Source organism: Myotis myotis, unplaced genomic scaffold (genome assembly GCF_014108235.1).
Source record: "Myotis myotis isolate mMyoMyo1 unplaced genomic scaffold, mMyoMyo1.p scaffold_m19_p_32, whole genome shotgun sequence".
Lineage (NCBI taxonomy): Eukaryota > Metazoa > Chordata > Mammalia > Chiroptera > Vespertilionidae > Myotis > Myotis myotis.
In genome coordinates, this window is record NW_023416338.1 from 120,879 (window position 1) to 144,959 (window position 24,081).

Here is a 24,081-nt window from a genome sequence, read left to right on the forward strand (position 1 = left end):
AATAAGTGAGAGAAATCTGGCCGGTCCTAGGGCCGGGGCCTCTCATTTGGCCCTATCTCTCGGGCTGGCAATCCCCTGAGGATTACTACTTCGTGGAGCAGTGGCCTTTGTGTTCGAAGCCAGCACCGCTCCCCGCTGAATTCCCCCTGGCGCGGCAGCGGGGCCTGGCCTGCAGACCGGCGGGCCTGCCTCCCCGTCCGTGCTCATTAGCTGTGTTGATCCCAAGTCCAAATTCAAAAGTTGGGCTTGACACACAAAGGGGCAGCCCAAGGCCCAGCTGATCCTCCTCTCTGGCCAGCTCCCCAGTGCAGACCAGCGCTCCGCACCGCCATCTTGGCCATTGTCTGCCGCCCCGTCCCAGGCAACAGGAACGGTGACCCAGTTGGCCACACGATGCGTGTCGTTAGGTCTAGAAGGTGCCAAGCAAACTGCAGCCGCATAATAAACGCAACACACCCTAAACACAGGTAGGTGTTAGCCACAGGCCTGCAATGACATTTCATGTATGTTAGGCACAATGTAATCGACTATCGGTGACATAAGGTAGCTTATAACCCAGATCCTGCGAACTCCACATGCCAGAATAGGATTCAGCTCATTCATCTGTACCACTTATGAAGTCTCCTTGGGTGGCAGAGCCCTGCCCTGGTGGCTGGGTCTGGGAAGTGGGCTTCGTGGACTGGTACATTCAGAGGCCCCCATGGGCCTGGTGGCGGCAGTGGCCTGCTCGCTACTCAGGAAGAGCTGGCCTGAAAGGTGGGGAAAACGGGTAGGTCTTATCTCTCAGAAACAATAAGGGTCTGTTGTTTAATGATTTTTCCATTGCTACTTTTTTTTTTTTTTTTTTTAAGATAACAGGCAAAAATGCCCCATGCCTGGCAGGGCGCTTGTTCAGCACTGTCTTAGGTTTGAAGGGCTTCTGAGCTTTGAGAAGGAGGAAGACCCTCTCAGAAGCCCCATGATTCCCTAGAAAAGATCCCTCAGCCCGAGAACCCTACATGCAACCAATCAAAGCACAGGAAAAAAAAAAAAAAAAGAGCAGCAAGAAATTCAGAGACGAGGCCAGGAGACCATTCTGCTAGCAGGGGTGGGGCATTCCGTCCTGAGGAGACACATGCAGGCTCTGCTCACCCTCCCTCCCAGGCAGGCCTCTCCCCCTCGCCACTAGTGATTCCTTGTGGAAGAACTGTCCTGTGCCAGCAGCACCCCCCACCCGGCTGTGACAACCAAAAGTGTCTAGAGCAGTGGTTCTCAACCTTCCGAATGCTGCGACCCTTTAATACAGTTCCTCATGTTGTAGTGACCCCCAACCATAAAATTATGTTTTTAAATATATATATATATATATATATATATATATATATATATATATATTTTAAATATATTTTATTGATTTTTTACAGAGAGGAAGGGAGAGGGATAGAGAGTTAGAAACATCGATCAGCTGCCTCCTGCACTTCCCCTACTTTGGATGTGCCCGCAACCAAGGTACATGCCCTTGACCGGAATCGAACCTGGGACCCTTGAGTCCACAGGCTGACGCTCTATCCACTGAGCCAAACCGGTTAGGGCTATAAAATTATTTTTGTTGCTACTTCATAACTGTAATTTTGCTGCTATGAATCGTCATGTAAATATCTGATATGCAGGACGTATTTTCATTGTTACAAATTGAACATAATTAAAGCATAGTGATTAATCACAAAAACAATATGTAATTATATATGTGTTTTCCGATGGTCTTAGGCGACCCCTGTGAAAGGGTCGTTCGACCCCCAAAGGGGGCGGGACCCACAGGTTGAGAACCGCTGCTCTAGAGACTTTGCCCAACGTTCCCTGGGAGGTAGAGAGCTCCCGTTTGAAAACCGCTCTTCTAGGGTGACCAACAATCCGGTCTGCGGGAGACAGAGGGGTTTCCGGAACAAGAGTGCTGAAACCAGGAGACTCCTGGGCAAAACGGGACGAGCTGGTCACCCGCCCTGCCTCCTTCCCAATTTCACCTGCCAACAAACCTCATTTCCTCTCTACCCTCAGGGATGAGGAGCGGAGCTTTACCATCCAATATGAAACTACCTCTCACACACCGACGAAGATTACACCCCACCCCACAGCTGCTTCTGTGACCAACGATTCTCCTTGTCGCCTCCTTCTCCCCGGTGCCATTTCCCAGCACCATGACTTCCACAAGGCTCTCTCAGCCGCTCACCAAATTGCTCACATATTTCTTCGGTTACTGAGGCCAAAAGTGGCCTAAAACCTCTGGTAGGGGAGGGGCCCCGCCCCGGGGAGGACAGACGGGGGTGCAGAGCTTTGGTGTGCCCACGTTCAACTCCCCTTTGGCAAGTGGTCCCAGAGCCACGGAGAGGTCACCTGGAGGGGGAAAGGGCAGAGAGAGACCATTTGGCTCCCCTGTTCTCCCTCACACGGGGCTGAGTCTCACGTGACCTGCTACACTCGGGGAGGGGACCCGAGACCCTCGAAAGAGGAGATGAAAGGCACCTTTCCTGCCCTGGCTCCAGCAGAACATCTGAGAGTAGATGGCCTGTCTCACCCTCCCTGTCTTCCACCCAGGGGACCCCACCCCACTCATCCCCGGCTCAGAACCTCCCACCCAAGCTTTCGATCCATTTGCCTCCCTCCCTTTAAAGGACTCTCTCCACTTGGTCCCCCGGGGGAGCATTCTTGTTACTATGGAAACGATGATGTCATGTGGCCTGGTGAGGCTGCAGGGCCCTCCTACTACCCCCTAACTAGGTACCATGGCTGCCTACGTCATCACTCAGAAATTTATAGCCCAGCACTGGGTATTTATAAGGTGGCTCTGGTGTGACCACAGATACAATGTAGGGCTGGTGGCTATTTATAGCCAGAGGATATACACTTATTACACCCCCCTCTCCTGTAATCTGGGCCACGTGTTATATAACTGCCATTATGCAATAATGCCCATTATATAATAATTATGCTCTAATGGGGATATAATCTGCCGGCATAATAAGGACACACTCCCCGAGGGCTGTGCTCGGTCGGCCTCCTGCAGGCCACCTCCAGGGATCTCCTGATCTCTCCGCACACGGCACCCAGTCCAGAAGAGTCACCAGGTGTCACCCTACTCCCGCCTGTCATCTGTAGCCTCCCCGAGACCAGGAAGCCCAGCCGCAAAGCTCTCTCCAGATTCCTTCTCCCTGTCCCGTGCCTGCCCCTGGCCTGCGGGGAACAATCTTCTCTCTGCCGTATCTTTAAGCCCGCCACAAAGAATTGTGATGGGATAAATCCTGGAAGGCGGAGGGACACTTCACCCCCATTTTAAGAAAAGGGTACGAGCAGCAACCACCCCTGGAAGGAACCTGAAAGGCCTAGAAAAGCCTTAGGACGACGGGCCAGTTGGTGGAGGGACGGTCCTATGGCAAAAGCTGGGAAGCAGGCTCCAGGGGTGAGAGGCCAGAGTCAGGCCTAGTGAAGCCGGACCTGCCACTTACCAGTGGCCCCTTTTCCCCTCAGCACCCGCCCACCCCCATGCCTTGATGGCTGGGCCTTCGGTGGGACCTCAGCACAGGCTGAGGCCTGAGCCCGGACTTCCACGGTCGGAGTACCTCCATTCCACTGGCAGCGGGAATGCCCCAGAGCAGGATCCTGGCCACTCGGACACCAGCACACGCTGTACTACTCGCCCTGCTCCCAGGAAGGAATGGCAGAAACCGCCACCTCGGGGGCCAAGAGGACAGGAGCGCTGGCTCCGCACCTGGGGTGACGGGACACAGGTGGACTGGGCAGAGGCAACGTTACGACCACAGTGGCACTGGATGGCGCCAACTCAACGAGCTCACACGTACCATCTGCTCTTAAACTAGATTCTCTTTATGTTTAAGTTATTTGCTATATGAACTGATGAAAAATATTAGAAGAACTTACACAGATTAGGGAAGTAAGTTTCTCTCTGATGCAGGAGGGTGGCTTGGGAAGCTAGCCGGCCTCTTACATTTCTCTATTGTTTGCATTTTTTACAAAGAGTGTGTCTTACTACAGTAATTAAAAAATATATATATATCAATCACCCGGCCGGCATGACTCAGTGGTTGAGCGTTGACCTGTGAACCTGGAGGTCACAATTTGATTCCCAGTCGGGGCACACGCCCGGGTTGCAGGCTCGATCCCTAGTGTGGGGTGTGCAGCAGACGGCCGATCATTGATTCTCTCTCATCACTGACGTTTCTATTTCTTTCTCCCTCTCCCTTCCTCTCTGAAATCAATAGAAATATATATTTAAAATACATCGTTCAAAAAAGAGAAATGCTGAGGCTCAGGCCACACGTCTGGGCTCTGCATCCCGTGCAGAAACGAATGCCTGCTGCTCTTCGGGTCCCGGACGGGCCTGGTGAGGTCACTGCCTCCACACATGGGCCTGAGTCCCTGTTCCAGCCCCCAGACCAAGACCACGACGCAAGACATCAGGAGGGACATTCAGTCGGAGATTTGGAGGGGCTCATGATTCCTGGGGGTGGGGGGAGCCCCCAGTGGCTTCGTCCCAGGATCCTGCTGCCCAGAAAGGGGAAAACAGTACAGGACGTGCAAGGGAACAGCCAGGGCGCAGAGGTTCCGTCACCGTGTGAAAAAAGGTCACTGAGGTCCTAACCTGGAGGGGAGGCCAGAGCTGAATACGGGCGACATTCTGTCTGATCCCTCTGCTTCTTCCGGGCCAGGGGTTCTCAGCCGGGACAATTCCCTCTGGAGCTATTTCGGTTGTCACACCTGGGGTGGAGGGTTGCAACTGGCATCTCGTGGGTGGAGGCCAACGGATGTTGTTAAGCATCCTGCAATGCACAGGACGGTCCCGTGACAGAATGATCTGGCCCCTGAGTCAACAGTGCCACGATTGGGAAACCCGGCTCTACGGAGGCTGCTATCCCTGGTTTAGAGGGTAAGTCCCTGTCTTATTAGCCACGGAAACGAGAAAATCTCTGGCCATAAACTAACCTCTCCACAGCCCAGCCCAGCCCCTCGACACGCTGGGAGAGGTTTTATGCACACACAGCCCCAAAGTTTGCAAACTTTAAGAGAGGGGTCAGGGTGAGCGTCTACGTGGAAGAGCATATCAGACAACGAAGAGCAGATGACTGCAAAAGTTCCATCGATCGGCTAGTTAATTAGGATAACTACCTGCATTTTTATTTCAAACCACAGCTCCAACCAGGCTCCCAGGAAAAGGGCATGACAGAGCAAGGATCAGGGGTCCCAGGACCCAGCTGTGCCCGCCTGGCCCCACGCCTGGACTTCCTGCACCCTCTACCTGCCCTCTCCCATGCTCCAGGCCGGGGACCAAGAAGCTGAGCTGGCCGAAGCAGGGCAGGCGTTCAGCCGACAGGCCCTGTCTATGGAATGATGCTTCCTCCCAAGTGGGAGGCAGGGGCTGGTGGTGGGGAGGGAGGCCACTATCCAGGCCAGGCCAGGCGCCCTCTCTCTGTCTCCACCCCAACTGCTCAGCCGACTGGGGGAGCCCTTGAGCTGGCTGAGCCCCAGGCTGGGCTTAGCCCCTCCATCACAGCTCTTAGAGAGCAACGGAGACCATGGGGACCGGCAGTGAAGTTCAAAGGCGGCAAGGCCCATGGAGGAAAGCCGAGGTGCTCACTGACCTGGAACTTGGGGTCCTTCTGCCAGAAACTCATGGTGTAACCTGGGCACCTCGACATCTGTGTACTTGGGTTCCCTTCTCTCTACAGTGGGGATGATAAGACCCGCCTTGCCTATATCACCCGACCATCGTGAGGAGGGACGCAGCTCAGCCGGCTAACAAAACCGGGCTAATTCTTCCCGTCTTTCCAGGTGTGATTCGAGCAGGTCATCTTCCGGGACGCCTCCCCGGTCCCCGGGTCTGGTTCACCACCTCCTCACGACACACGGAGACCCCTGTGTGAGCCTCCTGAGCACGCACACACGTGGCTGGGAGCTCGGGTTTGAACCTAGAACTGGTGTGAGCATCTCAGCGCGTCACATACGGACAGGACTCAGCACGGAGCCTCCGTCACACTGGGCCTTCGATGGAAAACTGGAATGAAAGCAGGACACGGAGACCACGGGTCTGCCTCGCCTCCCTTGACAGGGGACAAAGAGCTTTGGGAGCCTGGACAAATGGGTGCCCCTTAAGTTACTGGATGCCCCCAAATAACAGCAACGCTGGCCCTGACCCGGGCCGTGGCCTGCTAGGGCATCATTAAGACATCAAAAGTGAAACTAGAACCCGACCCCCACCCCCAGCAACAGACAGGCCATGGTGGTGGGTAGGGGGGGACAAGTCACTTGGGAGCCAGGCTCACAAAGGGCAGCCCCAAAATATTAAAGAAAAACTCCCCTGAGGGCCAGGAAATGGGGAAGTAAGGAGCCCAGGCACCTAGGGTGGCAAGGTCCAGTCCAGCCAAGCCTCCCTCCGCCTCCGGGACCCTCCTGCGATGCCAACAGCCCTTCAGCTCAAACACGCTTAAGATGGCGCCGGCGGCCTGTGGGGCCAGGCGCTTGTCATGCTATTTTCCACGGTGCCCTCGGTGCCAAGAAAAACCTATCATCAGAAATGCCATCAGCTATATTTATCTATCGCTCAGCCCCCCAGCCTCCTCCTCCCGTCTGCCAGCCAGGCCCTGCGGAGCCCCCCTCACCCAGTGGGCACACTTCCCTGTTGCTGACGCCCGTGACCACCTGCCCGAGCCTCGCTCCCCAGCGCTCTCTTCCCGAACCCCTGCAGTCAGGCCTCCACGCGGGCATGACAACCTTCTTCCTGGTATGTCAGGGCACGCCCACGTGGGCTCCCGTATGCACCTGACAGGCACGGGGCTGGTGTTTCTAGTCCCCAACCACGGGCAGGCAGGGCTGCCTTTGGCCCCCTTTCAGCCGTAGCTCCTTCCCTGCTTGCCAGAGCCCTGGCAGTACTGGCCTGTCCCCAGAGTCCCCCACAGGCCATCGGCTGGGTCCACTGGGAGGGGTGCCCATGCTGAAGTGTCGCACAAACTGGCCATCCTGGAGAGACGGGAGGCACAGGGGGCAAGAGCAAGACTGGGGGCTCGTCCCAGGCCTGTGGGCACCATGCTGCTGGGCTGACCTTTCACGCCCCCCCCCCAACGACATCACTCCCTGAAGGAAAGTGGGGAGCCCCTGTCTGCATTTCAAGGTGCTATGAATATCAGAGGAGTGTGCAGGCTGGAAGGATGCCCACCCCCTTTGCATCCAACCAAGAGGGAAACGACAGAATCTGGAACGAGAAAGAAAATGACAAAGCCGAGGGTCAGGATGACTCCCGTCCTACCGCCGTGAGCAGGCCTCTGCGAGGGGCATGTCCCTTGGGACCAGGCACTCCAGAACTTTCCCTGGCCAAGCAGTGGGACTCCCTCCTGGCCCTGCCCACCCTCAGGCCCAGCACAGAACATATGAAGGTGAATCAGTGACTATATCCTACCCCCCCACATACACCTACTCCTTACTTGCAGGGGTACCCTCACTTCCCACTCCAGCCCTCTCCACGGAAGGGTGCCCCCTGCCTCCGAGCCCCCAACTCAGAAAGGAGTTCCAGGGAGCCGACCCCTCTGAGAATGAAGCAACCCAAATAAAAATTTTAAAACCCAGCAGCTCTTTCTCTCCTGCCCCCTCCCCCTCCATTGGCAAATGAAAACAAACAAGAAATCAAAGAGGCCTTTTGTGCGAGCACCGCTCTGACACGGCTGGGGCCTTTGAAAGGACTTTTGAATCGGACACTGAAGGATAAAATAACTGAAGCGTGGCAGCTCCTGAGACGGGGGGTGGTGGGACCGACGGAGCAAAGAGAAAAAGGGGTGGGGAGGGAGCCGCCTTCTTCCCTGGGCAGAAAGGGGGATGTTCAGCTGTGCCCTCCTCCCCAGCTGCCTTGGGACACCAGAACAGAGGGGGACCATCCTTCCTAGGCACCCCAGATCTTTGCAACCCTAGAAGATTGCCCAGATGGGCCCTGCCTCCCTCCCCTCTTCATGGCCCACTGGGCGCTGCCCCCGTGAAGCTCTGCCGGGTCTTCCCTCCCCTCTACATGGGTCAATGCACGGTCCTGGTCGGTCGGTCAATCGGTCGGTCGGTCGGTCAGTCAGTCATGCCTGCAGGATGGTGCCTCCTAGAAGTCATCACCAGGCCTTCACCCAAACCCTGCTGGCCGCACGCAGGACTCTCTCATTCTCAGACCGGGCCCTGCTCACAGTAGGTTCACCAAGTGCACATTCATGAATAAAGGAAATTCGACCATCCTTCAGCGATGCCAAAAAGTAAACCAAATCCTCAGGAAGTCCTTCTGCGCGCCTGGACCCCAGCCCTCCTGCCGCAGAGTGGGCCCTTTTCCTCCGGGCGGGCGGTGCGGCACAGCTGGTCACCAGGCTGGGGTTATAGGTACCCTCCCCTCCGGCTTATTCGTGGCCCATCCTCTGCCTCACACATCCCTCAAGCTCACACAAGGGCGGCTCTTTTCTTCCTGGAGCTACAGCTTCCAACTCAGCCAGCAGAGTAAGCACTCCCCCAAGACCCCCTGTGCATCGCAGCCAGCAGGGACCTCTACCTGGTTGGGTGGTGGATATGCAGCAGACGAAGGGAGGGGAGCAGATAGCCAAGGGGGTTCCACCACAAGACCAAGCTCAAGGGCAGGGTCTGGGCATTTCGATCTCCTCTCTGAAGTCGGCCTGAGCCCCATCACCTTCCACACCACTCAGGGCCAAGCACCCCATGTCCCGTGAACAGAGCAAGGGCAGCCTGGGTCAGCTTCACAGGCGTGCGACATGGGCAGCTGCACAGGCCCACACTCTAACTGTTGTCGCGTTGCAATCCCTAATCATTTTGAACGAGGAGCCCTGCGCTTTCATTGTACACGGGGCCCCGCAAATGACATAGCTGGAAGGCCCTGCCAGTCTTGGAGCAGCTACCATGAGATCTGATCACGCCTGCCGTTTCTGCGTTCAAGACAGAACGCTCCAGCCGAGACCGGTTTGGCTCAGTGGATAGAGCGTCGGCCTGCGGACTGAGAGGTCCCGGGTTCGATTCCGGTCGGGGGCATGTGCCTGGGTTGCGGGCATATCCCCGGTGGGGGATGTGCAGGAGGCAGCTGATCGATGATTCTCTCTCATCGATGTTTCTAACTCTCTATCTCTCTCCCTTCCTCTCTGTAAAAAATCAATAAAATATATATATAAAAAAAAAAAAAAAAAGACAGAACGCTCCAGTTTAAGAAGGCCTCCAGGTAACCAAAAGGCAAGGGCGCAAGAGGCTGTGCCAAACGCGGGCGGCGTGAGAGAATGGCAAGTTAGGTCTGGAGAAGAACAGCTTCCAGGGGAGCGAGGTAGAAAGGAACCCCGAGGGCTGCCTTAAGCATTTGAAAGGCTGCCCTGTTACACCTAAGTTGTCCCTTAAGACAGAGAAATGAGACCTACAGGTAAAGGGAAGAAGACAGCCTTGGGCTCCTGACATCATGGCAGTAATTGCAACAGTAACCCACTGCTTGCCTACTATGCCCCCCCCACCCCCCACCCCCGGATTAGACGAACAGAAGAGTTTTACAACCAAAGCTGAACAATAGCGACATCTCTTCCAGGATGTTCTAGGGGTTAAACGATAGCCTGTATTTCTTGCATGGTATGAATCTAGTTCCTGGGCCTTGCAGTCTTTGCTGGCCCTGACACCAGATGGCGCTGCCTCGAAGCCGCAGACCAGTGGCATTTCTGGGGCTTGAAAAAGGAGGCACAGTGGCCACGGCTGGAGTCCCCCCCACCCCCACCCCCACACACACAAAGGGCAGCCGGTGCTCCTGTGACCCTTCCCACGAATTTACACTAGTGCCACCAGACGGACTGGGCGTCCAGCAAAGGCTTGGGGGAGCATTGCTGGCATCAGCCATATCTTGGCATGGCTGACATAGCCAAGTGATGGCCTCCACTACCGAGGAAGGGAGGAGACCAGGAGCCCTCCCTCAGTCCCCAAAGCCAGTGCTTCCCGACCAGTGCTTATGGCAAAGTCCCAACGCCTGAAGCAGAATGCAAAAACCGGGGAGATGCTCTACCTGAGGGCGACCCTGACCCTGAGAAAGTTCACTGAGACACATCCTCAGGTGCTAAGCCATTTCCTTCCACAGGTAAGGCCTGGCGGCGAGGAGGGGGCAGATCTCCTTTCGTAGCAGCGCACTGACTGACGCAGGGAACCGGAGCCTGCAGAGTCAGACGGGAAACCCTACAGGACAAGTGACCTGGTTCCTTTAATGACAACCCAAAAGCTGCTAGAAAAGAAACCAAGAGAAAGAGGAAGAGGAGGAGGGTCACCTAGAGATTATATCTTGAAAGACGGATCCACCCATTGCCATGCATAGACCTGATCTGGATCCAGATCCAAACAAACAAAATTAGGAGATAATGAGGGACAAGTGAACACTGACGATCAGATCGCACTAAAAAAAAAAAAAAAAAAAAAAAAAATGCTGCTTTTCTTTAGGTGTCATGGTGGTACGATGGGTACGTTTTTCAGGAATCCTCTTCGGAGATGATCCAGAAATTACATTTACAGATGAAAAGCTCCACTGCCTGGCTTTTCTTCCAAACAACCCAGCGTGGGTGGGCAGTGGGGGTTACGGATAGACAGAGACTGGCCACCAGGCGACAACTGTTGGCACGGGTGGTGTGGGATCCTTCTACTGCACACGTCCCCGTAAGGAAAAAGCTGAGATAGAGAAAGGACCCACCACCCAAATGCGTGGACTCCGCGGGCCTCCACCGCGGGCCTGTTGGAAGGACCTGATGGGGAAAGGCTGACACTTCCATTCGGTGAAGCAACTTATTACTTTCAGGTTGTTCTTCTTTCCTGGGTTAGGAAAGGTCTGGAGATGCCGGTTCACCTTCAGAACCTGAGGAAGCTTTGGAGATAGTCCGCCAGCGCTTCCAGACCAGCTCGGCCCTCCTTCCTCACACAAGTGGAGGCCTCCTGGCCTCACGCTCATCTCCACCTCTGGCCACCTGCCCTGGGACACCCGCTCTGGATCGAAGGACATCACCAGACATGCACCACCTTCTCCTCCCCGCGGCAGTGCTCTCTGACCCTGCTCTGCCTCAACTTCCCCTCCTAAGTGCGGTAAACGGCAAGATTCCTAGAAGGAAGGATGCCCTCACGGAGGACACAACACACAACCTTTTGGACCCCGTATGCTGGGAGCAGAGCTCCCGACATCACACTTGCGTCCTTTGTCCCCTCTCAACCATGCCATCTCTTGAAAGCGTCATGCGAGGCAGAACAAGGGCTCAAGAAAGCCGCGATGACAATGGCGGCCAGAGGCGAAGCCACTCCCCCACACTTTCCACCATGTCAAGTTGGCTTGTCATCAAACCCGGCACCATCCGCTCAGCCCAGATCAGGTTCTTCAGCCCAGTTTTAAGGAAAGAAAACACTTCTTTTAGAGCCCAAAGTAATGCTTGTCGGAGCCCTGGCCACCCCACCCGTTCCCCCAGTTCATACTGGGAGGAAGAGCAGGCCTGCGGGTATGAGCGTGGAGAAGGCTGGGCTGCCTCACTGATGCCATTTGGGGGTTCGGCCAGAAGACGTTTCCTAGCAAACTGGGGTGACTTGGAGAAGCCGTGCCTGCGTCACACCATCCCGAGACCATCTACCCAAGGCCCAGTGGTGGCCCACGCCACACCAACTCACCCTCACTCTTTCAGGAAAGCGCCCTTGAATTAAAGCAATTCCAGCAAGAAAAGCCGTCATTGAAATTCCCTGGAGTTCCAGGACCTGAATTATAGATACATTATTTTTAAAAATCCTTAGTTCTCCGCTCAGCTTTTGCCAAGGAACTCAGCCAGGACAGAGGTGGCTGTGGCTGCAGCATGTGATGGGGCAGCATGAATTCACTCATATTCCTGGGCTGATGACCTCATGACAGCTGGGGGCGGATGGGGACACCTCTCTTCTCCTGACATCTGCCTGGTCAGTTCAGGAGAGAGGAGGCTGGCCCCGAAACAGCCTCTTTCCTCGCACAAACTTCACCCGACCTCGGCCCCATCCGTGGTGGCAGCAGTCAAGAACTTGGCCTAAAATAAAGGAGGCCAGGAACACAGCTCAGCTCCAGGGGCCAGCGTAGAGAGCGGGCAGGAGGAAACCAGCGCAGGAGGAAGATGCATATTGATTTCTGTCATAGAGACCCTGTTTCTAAAATCAAAAGGTACAGAAACCCGCATGGAGGAGGTCCCTGGCAGACACAAGCTGGCAGCTCTAAGCCTTCCCCAAGCCGCCTCCACCACCACTAGGCACACACACACACACACACCCCTCTGACTTGCTGTATAGACAGAGAACGAGGGAATAACTTTTTAAATTTCTTTGGTCTCTTTTTCAGAAAGAAAAAGGATGAACAAGGGAGAAAGCTCGCAGTTGGTCATTCTTCATGAGGATTCATGATAGTCACAGGGGCAGGTGCAGGCCTAGAAAGACCCGCAGAGGGAGGTGGAGTTGGGCGGGGGTATGGGGGCCTTCTGCCTCTAACCAACTACCAACCCCACCTTTCAGGACAAGAGACAACGAGTAAGAAGAGAGGCCTCAAGCACTACCTTTTCCTCCCCCCGCTTAATTCCACATATAAACTTTCAGTCGAGGTTCCATTCCTGACACAATGCTGAAAGCTCCCCAAAATTTCATTTCTGGATTAAGTCACACCACTCCTCCCAACTTCCCAAAGAGGCAAAGGGGTGACCACAGCAGAAAAGTGAGTTGCTTTTCTTTTTTGTGAATGAACAGGAAGGAAGACACACACACACACACACACACACACACACACACACATACTTGCGAGGAAAGAACATTCACTCGAGTTGAAGTTAAGCCACATTCTCTTACATTCGCATAAAGAGAGAAAGAAGGAAAAAATACTGGGATGGTGGAAAGGAAAACACACACACAGAGAGAAAGGTTTGGTAGCCCTCTCATTACAAGTTGGTTGGGCATAATGTAAACACACTTCTGCCTTGCTTAATCACAGAGTGCCGCCCATTTAGGTTTCAAAGGCGGCAGTAAATTGGGCGTAGCTGAGTGGAGGCTAAAAATTAACCAGCCATCTCTGTTTCAATTTGTAAGAAAACAAAAGCGGAAAGAAATTATAAAAAGGGAAAGGGGGGGTAGGGAACAGAAGGGGAAAACTGAACCACCCTGACCCAAAATGCAGAGTAAAATTGGAAAAGCAAAGAGAACTGGAACTACTTGGAACAGAAAAAGAAAAGGAAATTTTACAGTTTTTTTGTTGTTGTCTTTTTTACTTTCTTTGCTTCTTTAAGATCTCTTCCGTGCTCCCTGGCATGCCTGTGCCCCAAAGCCTCTCTGCCCGCCAGCAGAGGTGCAGGGGGTGTGGGCACCCATCCTGTTTTCTGGTCACTTCAGCGGAAAAGAAATCAGGTGAAGGAGAAGAGCATAAGACACCTCATGCTCCTTTTCACTCTCTATGCAATCAGATGACTTTCTTACTCTCCGACAGCCAAACCCCAGCCCAAAGAGCTCCTGCCTGGGCATCTGGGCCCCAGAATCTGCCCACCTCTGCCTTCGCTCCTCTTCTCTATTCCTTCTGTCTCGTAACCGGAGGTTTTACACACCCCTCTCTCCACCGAACTGCTGCCCACCCCGCTTGTGCCAAATCCGGCCTTCCCTGAACTTGAGGGGAAGCGGCAGGAAAGCCAGCACCTGCCCCCAAATACTTCTTTTGGCTCATGTTAAATCAGAGCAATGAGTGGATTTTTTTTTTTTTTTTTTTTTTTTTTTTTTTTTTTTTTTTGGTGGTGGTGTTTATCACAAACTCTCACCATTGCAGGTGATTCTGGGACATCATGGCCCCAGTCCTAAGCCCTGCAATGTCTTTTGGGTAACATGGTCCTGCAAAGATGCAGATGCACGAAAATCGAAAATCAGAACATGGCAAGGGAGCCAAGGAGACAGAACAGAGAGGGTGGAGGGAAACAGAAGGAAAACGGAACATCCGGCGTGCTGCAGGCCTGGGCAGGACAGGACGGGCGCCCTGGGTCGGTCCTTAGGGTGTATCATTCGGAGAGAAAAGCAACAATAAACAGGACAAATGCCAGCAAGTAAAATAAAATGGGGGTTGGGGGTGGGGGGACCGAGCGTGACCTACCCGGAGTGTGGACAAAGTAAGCCAGATAAAGATCCAGTTCTTTGATTGTGACTCCAATGTGGTGTGGCTGGACGCACAGGCCGGGGTTCGAGCACTGGGGCGACTTGTAGAGCCGCTCCCCGTCAGTACTTTCCAGGGGGATCCCCTTAAACAAAATCACCATGACCAGGTCCAGCCGCCACACCTTGTCGGCCTGGCGCAGGCAGTCAATCCGCCGGATCTTGCCCTTCTGGTCGGGGTTGGAGAGCACGCAGCACGGGGGCTTCTTGCCGGTGATGGTCAGCACGAAGTCCTCGCGGAACTCGGGCCGGATGTCTTTGCGCAGCTTGGCCAGCAGCCGGGACGCCCACTTCTGCTTGATCTCGGGCTTCTCGCCCAGCAGCTCGTCCTTCACCGCTCGCTCCTCGTCCTTCGACATCCGCTTCTCGTGCTTCTTGAAGTACTTGCGCTTCCGCGCCTGCAGGTTGAACCAGGTGTAGGAGAACGCGCGGACGTGAGGCAGCAGCGCCTCGATGAACGGGTGGAACTCATCCTGCAGGCGGCAAGCCGGGAGCATGCGGGGCGAGGGAGGACGGGACGGGAGGAGGGGAAGACGGGGTGAGGGGGAAAGAGAACGGGAGACACGCGTTAGAAGGGGACGCAGGAGAAATCCCCTTCGCCGCCTCCTCCTCCTCCTCCTCCCACCCACGGCGATTTCCTCTTGCGATGGTTCTACGAAAGTGCAGTCTGGAGGCACCACCAGCCCGGCCAGCCGCCTGCGCCCATCGCAGCCTCAGCAGCCAGACAGAGGCACCGGGCGCCTGAGCGCACACCTATTCTCTCTCTCTCTCCCCCTCACTCGCTCACACACACGCGCACACACACGCGCGCACAGACAACGTTGCGGTCCACACACACACGCTGCTGGTATCCGCGCCAGGCTCTGTCGCGCCCATGACATCTCCATGTTCTCTCGCAGCCTGGAACGCGTGTCGGCGCGCCCCGACACGGGGTCCGGTCTGCACGGGCGCCCGTGGACGCGCACTCGGGGCGTGTGGGTGCCGCCTCGCCCCCAGCCCCAGCCGGCTCGTGGCCACCCCCAAGGAGAGAGAACATGCCATCCGCCAGCGAGCGCGCGAGGAGAAGGCGCTGGCTGCCCCCTCCCCAGCTTGTTTTCATTCTCTCTTCTCCGGCTCCCATTGGAACACCCACCCCAGCATTAAAAAAAAAAAAAAAAAAAATCAGATCGAAAAGCCTAAATATGTGATTCCAGCTTTGTTACCGACACCGATACTAATGTTAATCGCAGTCATAAGGAACAAAACACTCCTTGTTAGCACAAATAAGGTGGTTGTCTCGGCCACATGAGGGTTAAAAGCTACGTGGGGCGTCCCGCGCCCCGTCCCTACTGACCCCTTCACCCTCTTTCCCACTCAGTCAGGTGACAGAGGGCCGGGCTCTCGCTTTGGGTTTTTTTTTTTCTTTTTTTTGCTTGTTTGCTTGTTTGAAGTTTAAATAATAATGGATATCTGCTTACAAAAATAAAACTGGAAAAAATTAAATAATTACCATGGATCTGAAGCACCCGGCAAAGCCCAACGCCCGATTCTGAGCTTCTGGACTCAACAGAGTTGTGAGTTGGGGGCGGGTGGGGGGAGGGGGGAGGAGGAGGAGCAGGGGAGGAAGGTAAATGTTTTAAAGGGGGTTATTATTGGTGTTCTGGGGAATAGGGGCCGGGCTTGGGTGGATTCTCAAACCCTTCCCCCCCCCCCCCCCACGCTCCATTGCACAGAAGGGGAAAATTAATATTTTTTTTTGAAAAGGAGCAAAAAGAAAGAAAGGTCAGGGATAGCAAGCAGAGAGAGGGAGCAAGCCGGTTGCCACACACAGCAGGTAAACAAAAGCCAACAAAAAAAAATTCTTTTTTTCAATTTCACCCCTTGTGCATCCCATTCCAGTTTTGTAAAACAGAGAGAAAGATGCAAATTTTAAAAATCAAAACCTACTTCCCGACACCCCCCCCCCCACCCCACCGCATAACACACCCTACCCCACCCCCCTGCAAAACAAAACAAAAACAAAAACCAGGAGAGGGAAAAGCAGCAGCTGAAGAAAAAGGCTTTCGGCTTTGGCAGCCGCACAGGGTGTAAACTTGGAGCTGCTTCCCTCCGCCTCTGAGCCTGATCGCAGGCGAAGGGGGAGCTGCAGATCCCGGGAAAGGGGACGAGTTCGGACCGGCTGCAGACCGTGGCTGGCAGACGGATGCCAAAGAGAGAGGGAGCGAGGGAGGGAGGGAAGAAGAGAAAGAGGGAGAGAGCAAGGGAGATGGAAATGGGATGGGGCCGTGTGAGTGTGTGTGTGTGTGTGTGTGAGTGTGTGTGTGTGTGTGTGTGTGTGTGTGTGTGTGTTGGGTTTTGGATTTTTTTTTTTTGCTTCCTTTCTCTTTCTCTCTCAAACTCCCTCTCTCTCCCCTTTCATGCTCAATCCCCATCCATTTGCTCTTGCCAAAGCCAGTAAAAGGGGGGGAGGAGGAAGAGAGAGAGGGGAAGAGAGGGAGAGAGAGAGAGGGAGAGAGAGAGAGAGAGAGAGAGAAGGATCCACCTATTTGGCAATGAGACACCCTCGAGCAGCCAATGGCTGCGTCCAAGGGGAGGAGGCGAGCCGGGAGGGTGGGGAGAGCCCCCGGCAGTTGGAGACCAAAAACAATTTGCCCAATCGACAAGTTCACGTCTAATGAACAAGCGAAGTCCAGCAGTTATGAATTTTTCATTCCGGGCTCACCCGGGTCCATTTGGCAGTGGCCACCCAGCACATTTGGAGGGGGGGGGGGGGGGGCTAGGATCAAGGAAGACTCGGAATTTTTTTCTTTTTTTTTTTTAAGCCAGAAAAATAAATAAATAAAGGCTTGACTCTGAGCAGGCTGGCGGGCGGGCGGGCGGGCGCCCCAGAAGGCCTTGGGGAAAGCAGCTGCGCCTTCTCCCTGTGTTTTGGTTCCATTCTCTCTCAGCCTGCAGACTCTCCCTTTTTCTGGTCCGATTTCTTTTTTATTTATGGAGAGCACAGGGGCGAGTGGAAGTTCTCCTCCTTGGCCACACACACGAGCGGGGCTATGAATAGAAAGAGACGAAGAAAGGGAGGGAGCTCGGAAAGTGTCGATGCCAGCAGCACTTCCAGGGCAGGGACCTGGCGCCCAGGGGGCAGCCATCCGGGCCACCCCTTCGTCCTGGGGCTGCGGCTCTCAGGAGCACTCCCAGACCAGGCGCACCCCCCCCAACCCCGGGCCCCCTGAACACCCCCCTCCCCAGCCCCCAGCGAAGTCGGCTGCCTCCCTGGGCCCACACCCAGCCACGCAAGCTCCATTAACGGTGGCAAGGGATGCCAACGCAATGCAGCTCGGCTGGAGAAACTGCAACAGTTTATGAAAATAGCCTCCTGTCACAGCGCTCCACTCCCGCCGACAAGCACTCCGTGCAGCCACAAACACAACAGCCAACCCCGGGGAAGTGACAAAGGCAGGAAGATGGACACTACTTCCCAACAGTCATCGAGTCCTACTGACACCTCCCCCCTCCCCCCACCACCCAGATGCTCAATTCTTTGCTTTTCCAGCTCTGTCCCCTCCACTAGACCCATATTTAGTGTTTCTTGGTTGGAGGAGGGGAACACTTACCTGTCCCCCAATTCAGTTTATACTAAAGGGCCCGAATCATATGGAGCAAGGTGCAAGAGCATAAAGTAAGAGATCTACAAGACGGAGAGAGGGCTAAAAAAGGAAACAACAGCACAGCAAGGAAAGGCTCCGGCAGGAAAAGTGAGACAACGTTGGGGAAACCGAGTCACAGAGCAGAGGCTGATGGGGAGCTCCTGTCCCCCCTCTCCCCCCCCCCCGCCCCACCCCTGCTCTCCTCGCAGGCAGGAAGGTCAGAACGAGGGAGTCAGAGGCTCCCGGGGAGGGACGATTGAGCAGCCCTGCCGTGGTAGGCCCTGGAGAAGCAGTCAGGAGGAGGCAGTTATTAAAGGAAGAGCAGAGAAGGAGAACACGGAGAGGGAGAGACTGTCCCTGCTCTAAACCATCCCCATAGCTGCCCTCTCCCAAGGTGAGGCTCAGCCCTCGGCCGGCCACGGAAAAGAAGGGTCGCTGCCCACTCGTGCCCCTTTCTTCCCCACCTGAAACCCTGTGTCTGCCGAAAGGTTGGGGGGGGGAAGAGCGGGGTGGGGTGGGGACACACAAGTAGCCAGCCCCCAGACTTCCACTGAACCCTGACAATGGGAAAGGTGCCGCCCAGCACCTGCAACCTCAGTCTGGGCCCTGAATGGTGTGACAGGAGCTCTGCGGTGGCTGACCCCGGCTGCCAGGAAGAGGTGAGAGGGCAAGAGGCAGGCGTCATTGCCGACAGGCCCCTGGGGTTGGCATTCAATAATTAACGTCCTGTTAATAACCAGCTTTGGTCCAATTAGCCAAAGATGTTAGCCGGGTGACATAAGATACTCTCTACCTTGAGAGAAGCAACCTTATGTTCTAAAGTCAAGATGAGATGGTAGAAACTACAAGTGAGTTTATGTTTGTCACGGGGGTGTTTTCTGGTATTTTGATTTACACTAAATATTAGGCACTAGACAGAAAATGGCCAACGTGAGCCTCCTGGAGGATTCTGGCATGTTCTATCTCACAGACCACAGTGCCGGGTGGAGGAGACACGCGGAACATGGTTGTTTCTGAATCTGGTGGTACAACTGGGTAGGTGGTAGGGAGATGGCAGATGGACGGATCCACATAGAAGTTGGGGAGGAGATCCATGATTCACTCCTGGCTGGAGGGAGGGGTCAAAGGTTGATGGAGAGATGGGACATAGAAGTGGCTCAGGAGGGCCAGGGGAGGGTCCCAGGGGAGCCGCAGGGACCCACACAAAGCCCACGGCGCCCCTTCAAGGCTCCTTAACCCGAGGAGCCACAGGCCCTTCCCAGGGAAGCAACACGGAGGGAGAACAATCGTCAATTGTCCTTCTGCCCGTGGCCTTAACCTTGAAGGTGGGCAGAGAGGATTCCCAGGCGTGCTCTTCCCTCACCCGGTTCCCCCAGTGTGGAAGAGCAGCCAGGGTCTTCCGGACGCTGGGGGAGGGAGGGCAGAGGGCTCCCTCTCTCTCCTGTGGGCACACACACACGGAGAATCTCACTCAGGTTCCATTAGAAGCACTGGGCACACCCCTCCCCCTACTGCTGCAGCCCCCCCCCCCCCCCCCCCCCCCCCGCATGCCACTGGTGGCTGCTTTGGGCCCTGGACACGCCCCTCAGGAGCGCCAGACAAAAGGGGACTGTCCCCCTTTTGTTAAGAGAGTGGAGGCTCCTGTTGGAAGATTACCTGTCCCAGACCCAGACTCCTTCCCTGCTCCTCTCCTGCAGCCCCTTCCCCCTGCATGGAGCTCAGGCTCTCAGTACCCCCACCTGAGCCAAGACAAAAAAAAAAAAAAAAAAAAAAAAGCTTCCAAGGAGTCCAGGCTTCTCCAGGAGTTCAAGGGTTCAGGGGATGGAGGGAGCAAGGGAACAGCCAGGCCTTGGAGGAGGAGAGGAGAAGGGGGAATGGAACGAGGGGAGGGGAAGCCAGTGATGCTGGCGAGAATAGTGTGCGGAAAAAGAAAATTAACCACGGGCAAGCGGAGAAGATAAAGGAGAAGCAGGGATATCTGGGGGTATTTTCCCCATTTAAAAGAAAAATCGGGAAGCCAGAGGCGGGACGTTACACATTCGCATGGGCTTTGGTTTGCGGAAAGCAAATTTTCTGCCTTTGTAAGAGAAAGGCCTCTCTTGTTATTGTCCAGTATATAGAATTTAATTTAAAAAAAAACAGCAACGGTTTCAGTAAAACATTTCTAAAATAATCCCCATGCTGGTTGCAGCCATCCCTAGGAGAAATCTGGCCCAGAAAGAACAGGACTGAGCAGGCCCAGGAAACCAAGCCTGGAGAGAGAGAGAGGGAGAAGCTGGGCCCAAAACTGCAGAGAGAGAGAAGCACGAAGATGGAGGGGGAAACGAGCAAGGAGAAAAGACAAGGGCTCCGGACAAGGGAAGGGGAAAAACCTCGCTGAGAAAAATGACTGCTTCTGTCTCAAGAAAGTGAAACATGTGGTTTTCCAAAACTCCACAAAACAAATGAGGCCTTGTGGGTTATTTAAGGGAAAACAGAAAAAGACATACAGAACCTCACTCACATCTACAGGATTCAAACGTCTCGGAGGAAACAAAATAATTTCCCCAGTCTGAGATAGGCTTCTTAACTGGCCCATCCCCGCCACTGGTGGGGGAGACCTCTAGAAGCACGAGAAATTATATCTTCAAAGGCAGGGCCTCTGTTTAGAGGGCTCTTTAGCTTTTAAAAAAAAAATCCTATTTATCCACATCCTGATTGCTTTAAGGCCTAGATTTATTTTTTTTAGAGCCTGGACACATGCTAATTATATATATATATCCATGCTAATTTGGATAACTCCACACAGTTAGTGCAAATAACTGACAAAGCCTACATAGAAATTACCAGATATTTCAGTATCCATTTTACTGCCGTATATCGCGTATAGGCAGCCTGGGTGAAAAGGGACGCAGGAAATTTTAAAAGGCCACCAACAGAGCCCCGATTAGTTTTGCCCAATTCCTGGCATTTTATAATTCGGCCTTGGCCCCAACCAAAAAAGCAGACTCTGACTTTGTATCTCTGAGATCTCCCATCTTGTTCCACGGCAGAAGGGGCGCAAGAAGGCAGTGGCCAGACCCACTCGGAGACAGAGATGGAGAAAAAGACAGAAAAAGGAAGGGGCTCCCGGCTGCTTGTCCTAGATGGGGGTGGGGCCTCCTCTCTGGGGGGGTGGGAGGGGGGCAGGCTGGAAGGGACTCCTCAGCCAGAGCAAAATCATCCAAGAGTCTGGAAAAGCCAGGCATGGAAACCAGAAATGCACATTGCGAGGAGGCTCCGAGAATTTGGACAAAGCGGGTTTTTGGCTGCCTTGGGCCTGTTTTTCTCTGCTCAGGAAAGGCGGCCCCAGCACGGCTTCTCCAGCGTCCTCAGCCGCAGGCTGAATGGATTTGCCCCACACCCCAGTGCTGGGTCTAGGACAGGGGCTGCCTCGGAACCAGGCTGCACACTCCTCTCCTATAAAACCGTCCCCCCCTTTTCCCTTCCCTTTCTCCTCCTGACTGCAAACCGGGAGCGGTGGTCTGGGATCTGGCCAACAGGCAGCCTCGTTCTGGCTCTAAACACCACCCTACTCCAGGCACATCTCCCCTCACCCTCCTGGCACCGAATGAAATAGGGTAGGGACGGGGGACTGAGGGAGACAGTCTATTCTCTCTAGTGCAACTGGAAATTGTTTACTTTCATCCTCTACAGGGAATAGGAAACAAAAACCCTAGTCTTTAATTCATTATTTAGCTTGAAACTTCCTTGTGTCACCAAATAGAAGTAAAAGCTGGGAAGGCCAGAGCCCTCTCCTGGGGTGGGGGTGGGGGCTACACGGGGATGGGGTCCTCCCAGAGCTAAGAACACACAGGACAGATGACAGACAAGGGCTGTGAGGGGCAAGGGCCGTGGACAGCCTGAGCCTCGTCCACCTCTTGAACCTGGAAAGACTCCGTCCATGGTGGCCAAAGACTGGGGAAGAAGGAAGAACCCCACAGCCTAGCTTTACAAGTTTCTCTAAAAAAAAAAAAAAAAAAAAAAACTAAAAAAAAACCCTGAAAACCTGACCAAAGGCCCAGGAAGGGGAGATGAGCACACGAAGGTGAGGTCTGTGCCCAGCAGTGTGTTAATATCTGTGGGGCAAGAAAGAAGGTCAGAGCAAAAGGCAAAATGTTGAAAACTCCCAGGAGGCCCAGCTGCCAACTGCAGACCCCAGAAAAGGCTTAGGGATGGATGATCCAGGGAAGATGTTCCCCTTCCCCCCACCCCCCAGTCCTGAACCCCTGAAACTCCTCCTGCAACCTTTCCAGGCCCTTGCCAGAGCTCCGCCAGGACCTGCTGTGACACCCCAGTTGCTTTGCTGGGTCTATTCCTCCGGCCAGGCCACCGGAGAGAAGGCCTGGGTGAGAAAGGAGTTTCTCTCAGCTCCCTTGCCATCGCCCGTCTGCACTCCAGTGCCCTTGGCGGAGAGAGCCTCTTTCTTGCAGTTGCTTCGGCAACGTGCAGTGCCCAGAGCCCCCCAGGCAGAGTGCTGGGTGGTCGGGATGGGAACAGCCGGGGGCTTTTACTGCTCCAGGGCCCAGGGGCTCTTGCTGGGTAAATGGCCTCCCCAAAATGTACCATTTTAAAAGTTGGAAGGAAGACGTTTTTTCAATCCCTCAAAATGTATTGCTCCCACAACTATTTTATTATCAGGCTCATTGCCAGGGAAACCGGAGAATCCTCATTCCCCTGGTGTCCGGCCCCTGCGGAGGCTGGCACCCGGGCGCCCGCTCGCCCGCTCGGACCGTGCCTACCTCTCCGCACAATCCGCTGCTCCCCGGCTCCCTTTCTTTCTCACCCTCTCTCCCCCTCTGTGTCCTCCAGCTCCAACACAAACTGTTTGCACGGGAAGTCTCCTTCTATGACCCGATTCAGCACACACAAGAGAAAACTGTGGGCGACAGACCCGACGTCCTAACGAACTTGAGTTAATTAATGCTAAGGAAGAAAAGAGGCGCCCTCGCTCTGTTGAATCACGGTTCACTAGCCCTTTCAGTTTGCTGTGGGTGGAGGAAAAAAAAAGAGGCTTTTTGGTTCAAATATTTTTGGGGGGCGAAGGGAAAACAAAAACAAGGCAGAAGGGCCGGGGAGGGCGAAGCCGTCAGTACCTGCCGGAGGAGCAGCGGCGAGGGCGGCAGCAGAGTCCTCCCCCAGCTTCTGACCCGCTGTGCTGGGAAGGCCAAGGTGGGGGCCAAGAAAAGGGAGGGGGTCATCAATGGATTTGCAGGCCTGTTCAAATGCATCGCTGCAAAAATGATGGTCAACTAGAAGATACATATATATTTTTTAAGTCCAAACCCAACAACTCGATTTGAGCGGAGCCGTGAAAATGTTTTAACAGCGCAGAAAACTGAAGTATGGATGGCAGGCATACAAAAAATTTAAGTGTGCGGAAAAAAAGAGGTGGTAATGGGGGGGGGGCAGGAGAACAGCTGCAATTTTGCTTTCCAGATGTTGACACCAAAATGTAATTGGCAAGAAATTCCCTCCTTACCACTTTTTATCCTTTGGTTCTGAGACGTTCAAATCCTACAGCTAGCCCTGGGTCTGCAGCTAGTCTCTCGGCACCGGCACACGTGGATGGGTCTGGAAGCTTTATGATCAGCCCACTAATTTTTACAAGCCCTTCCACCCATCCCTCAGCAGGGAGGCCTGGAGGACATTCTTTATTTTAATTATTATTATTGTTTTCTAACGCACAGCCTTTACTACTGAGGCTGGGCCTCCCCCCCCTCTTTTTTTTTTTTTTTTCCAAAAATAAACTCTTTCACTGAAGTGTGGCCCATATAAGGAAGAGTGCACCGGTCTACGTCGGCCGCACAAGACATTTCCACAAAGTGAACACACCTGTGTCACCCCACCCAGGTTCAAAACTAAAGCATGTTCAGCACGCCGAGTGGGCCTTGCGTTTTTAAGCCGTGGAGTTCTCACAGCATGTATGCCTTAGACACAGCCCCTGCCCACACCAGTAGTTTCAAATTTGAGCACCTAGGCCCGTGCACGTGTCAGAGAGCACCGTGCACTCATAGGATCACAGGGAGGGGTAATGAAAAGACGCCCCGGCCTTCTCACCGCTGCAGAGGGGTTTCCAGGCCCCTCTGTGCCTGCCCAACTCGGACCCCATCAACAGGAGAACCAACGAAGCAGCAGGGTTAGCTGATTTGCAGGTTGTGTGTGTCTGTGTGTGTGTGTGGGGTGGGGGGACAAACAGGGACCACCAAGCAGAAAAACCCCAGTATGGACGGGCATACAC

General features: G+C 54.3%; 1 protein-coding gene across 7 annotated transcripts in view; it reads right to left on the reverse strand.

Annotated features, from left to right (window-relative positions):
• Positions 1-24,081, reverse strand: part of NFIX (nuclear factor I X) — a 93,557-nt gene that overhangs the window by 50,886 nt on the left and 18,590 nt on the right. For 2 of the 7 annotated variants that reach the window (XM_036302699.1, XM_036302701.1), the window contains one exon: positions 14,141-14,672. In XM_036302699.1, the coding sequence (XP_036158592.1) occupies positions 14,141-14,672 (532 nt within the window). Of the gene's footprint in view, positions 1-11,671; positions 11,761-11,927; positions 12,060-14,140; positions 14,712-15,035; positions 15,102-15,688; positions 15,809-24,081 lie in introns of those variants that run through there. The other 5 variants (XM_036302704.1, XM_036302703.1, XM_036302700.1 and 2 more) reach the window with 5 other exon arrangements.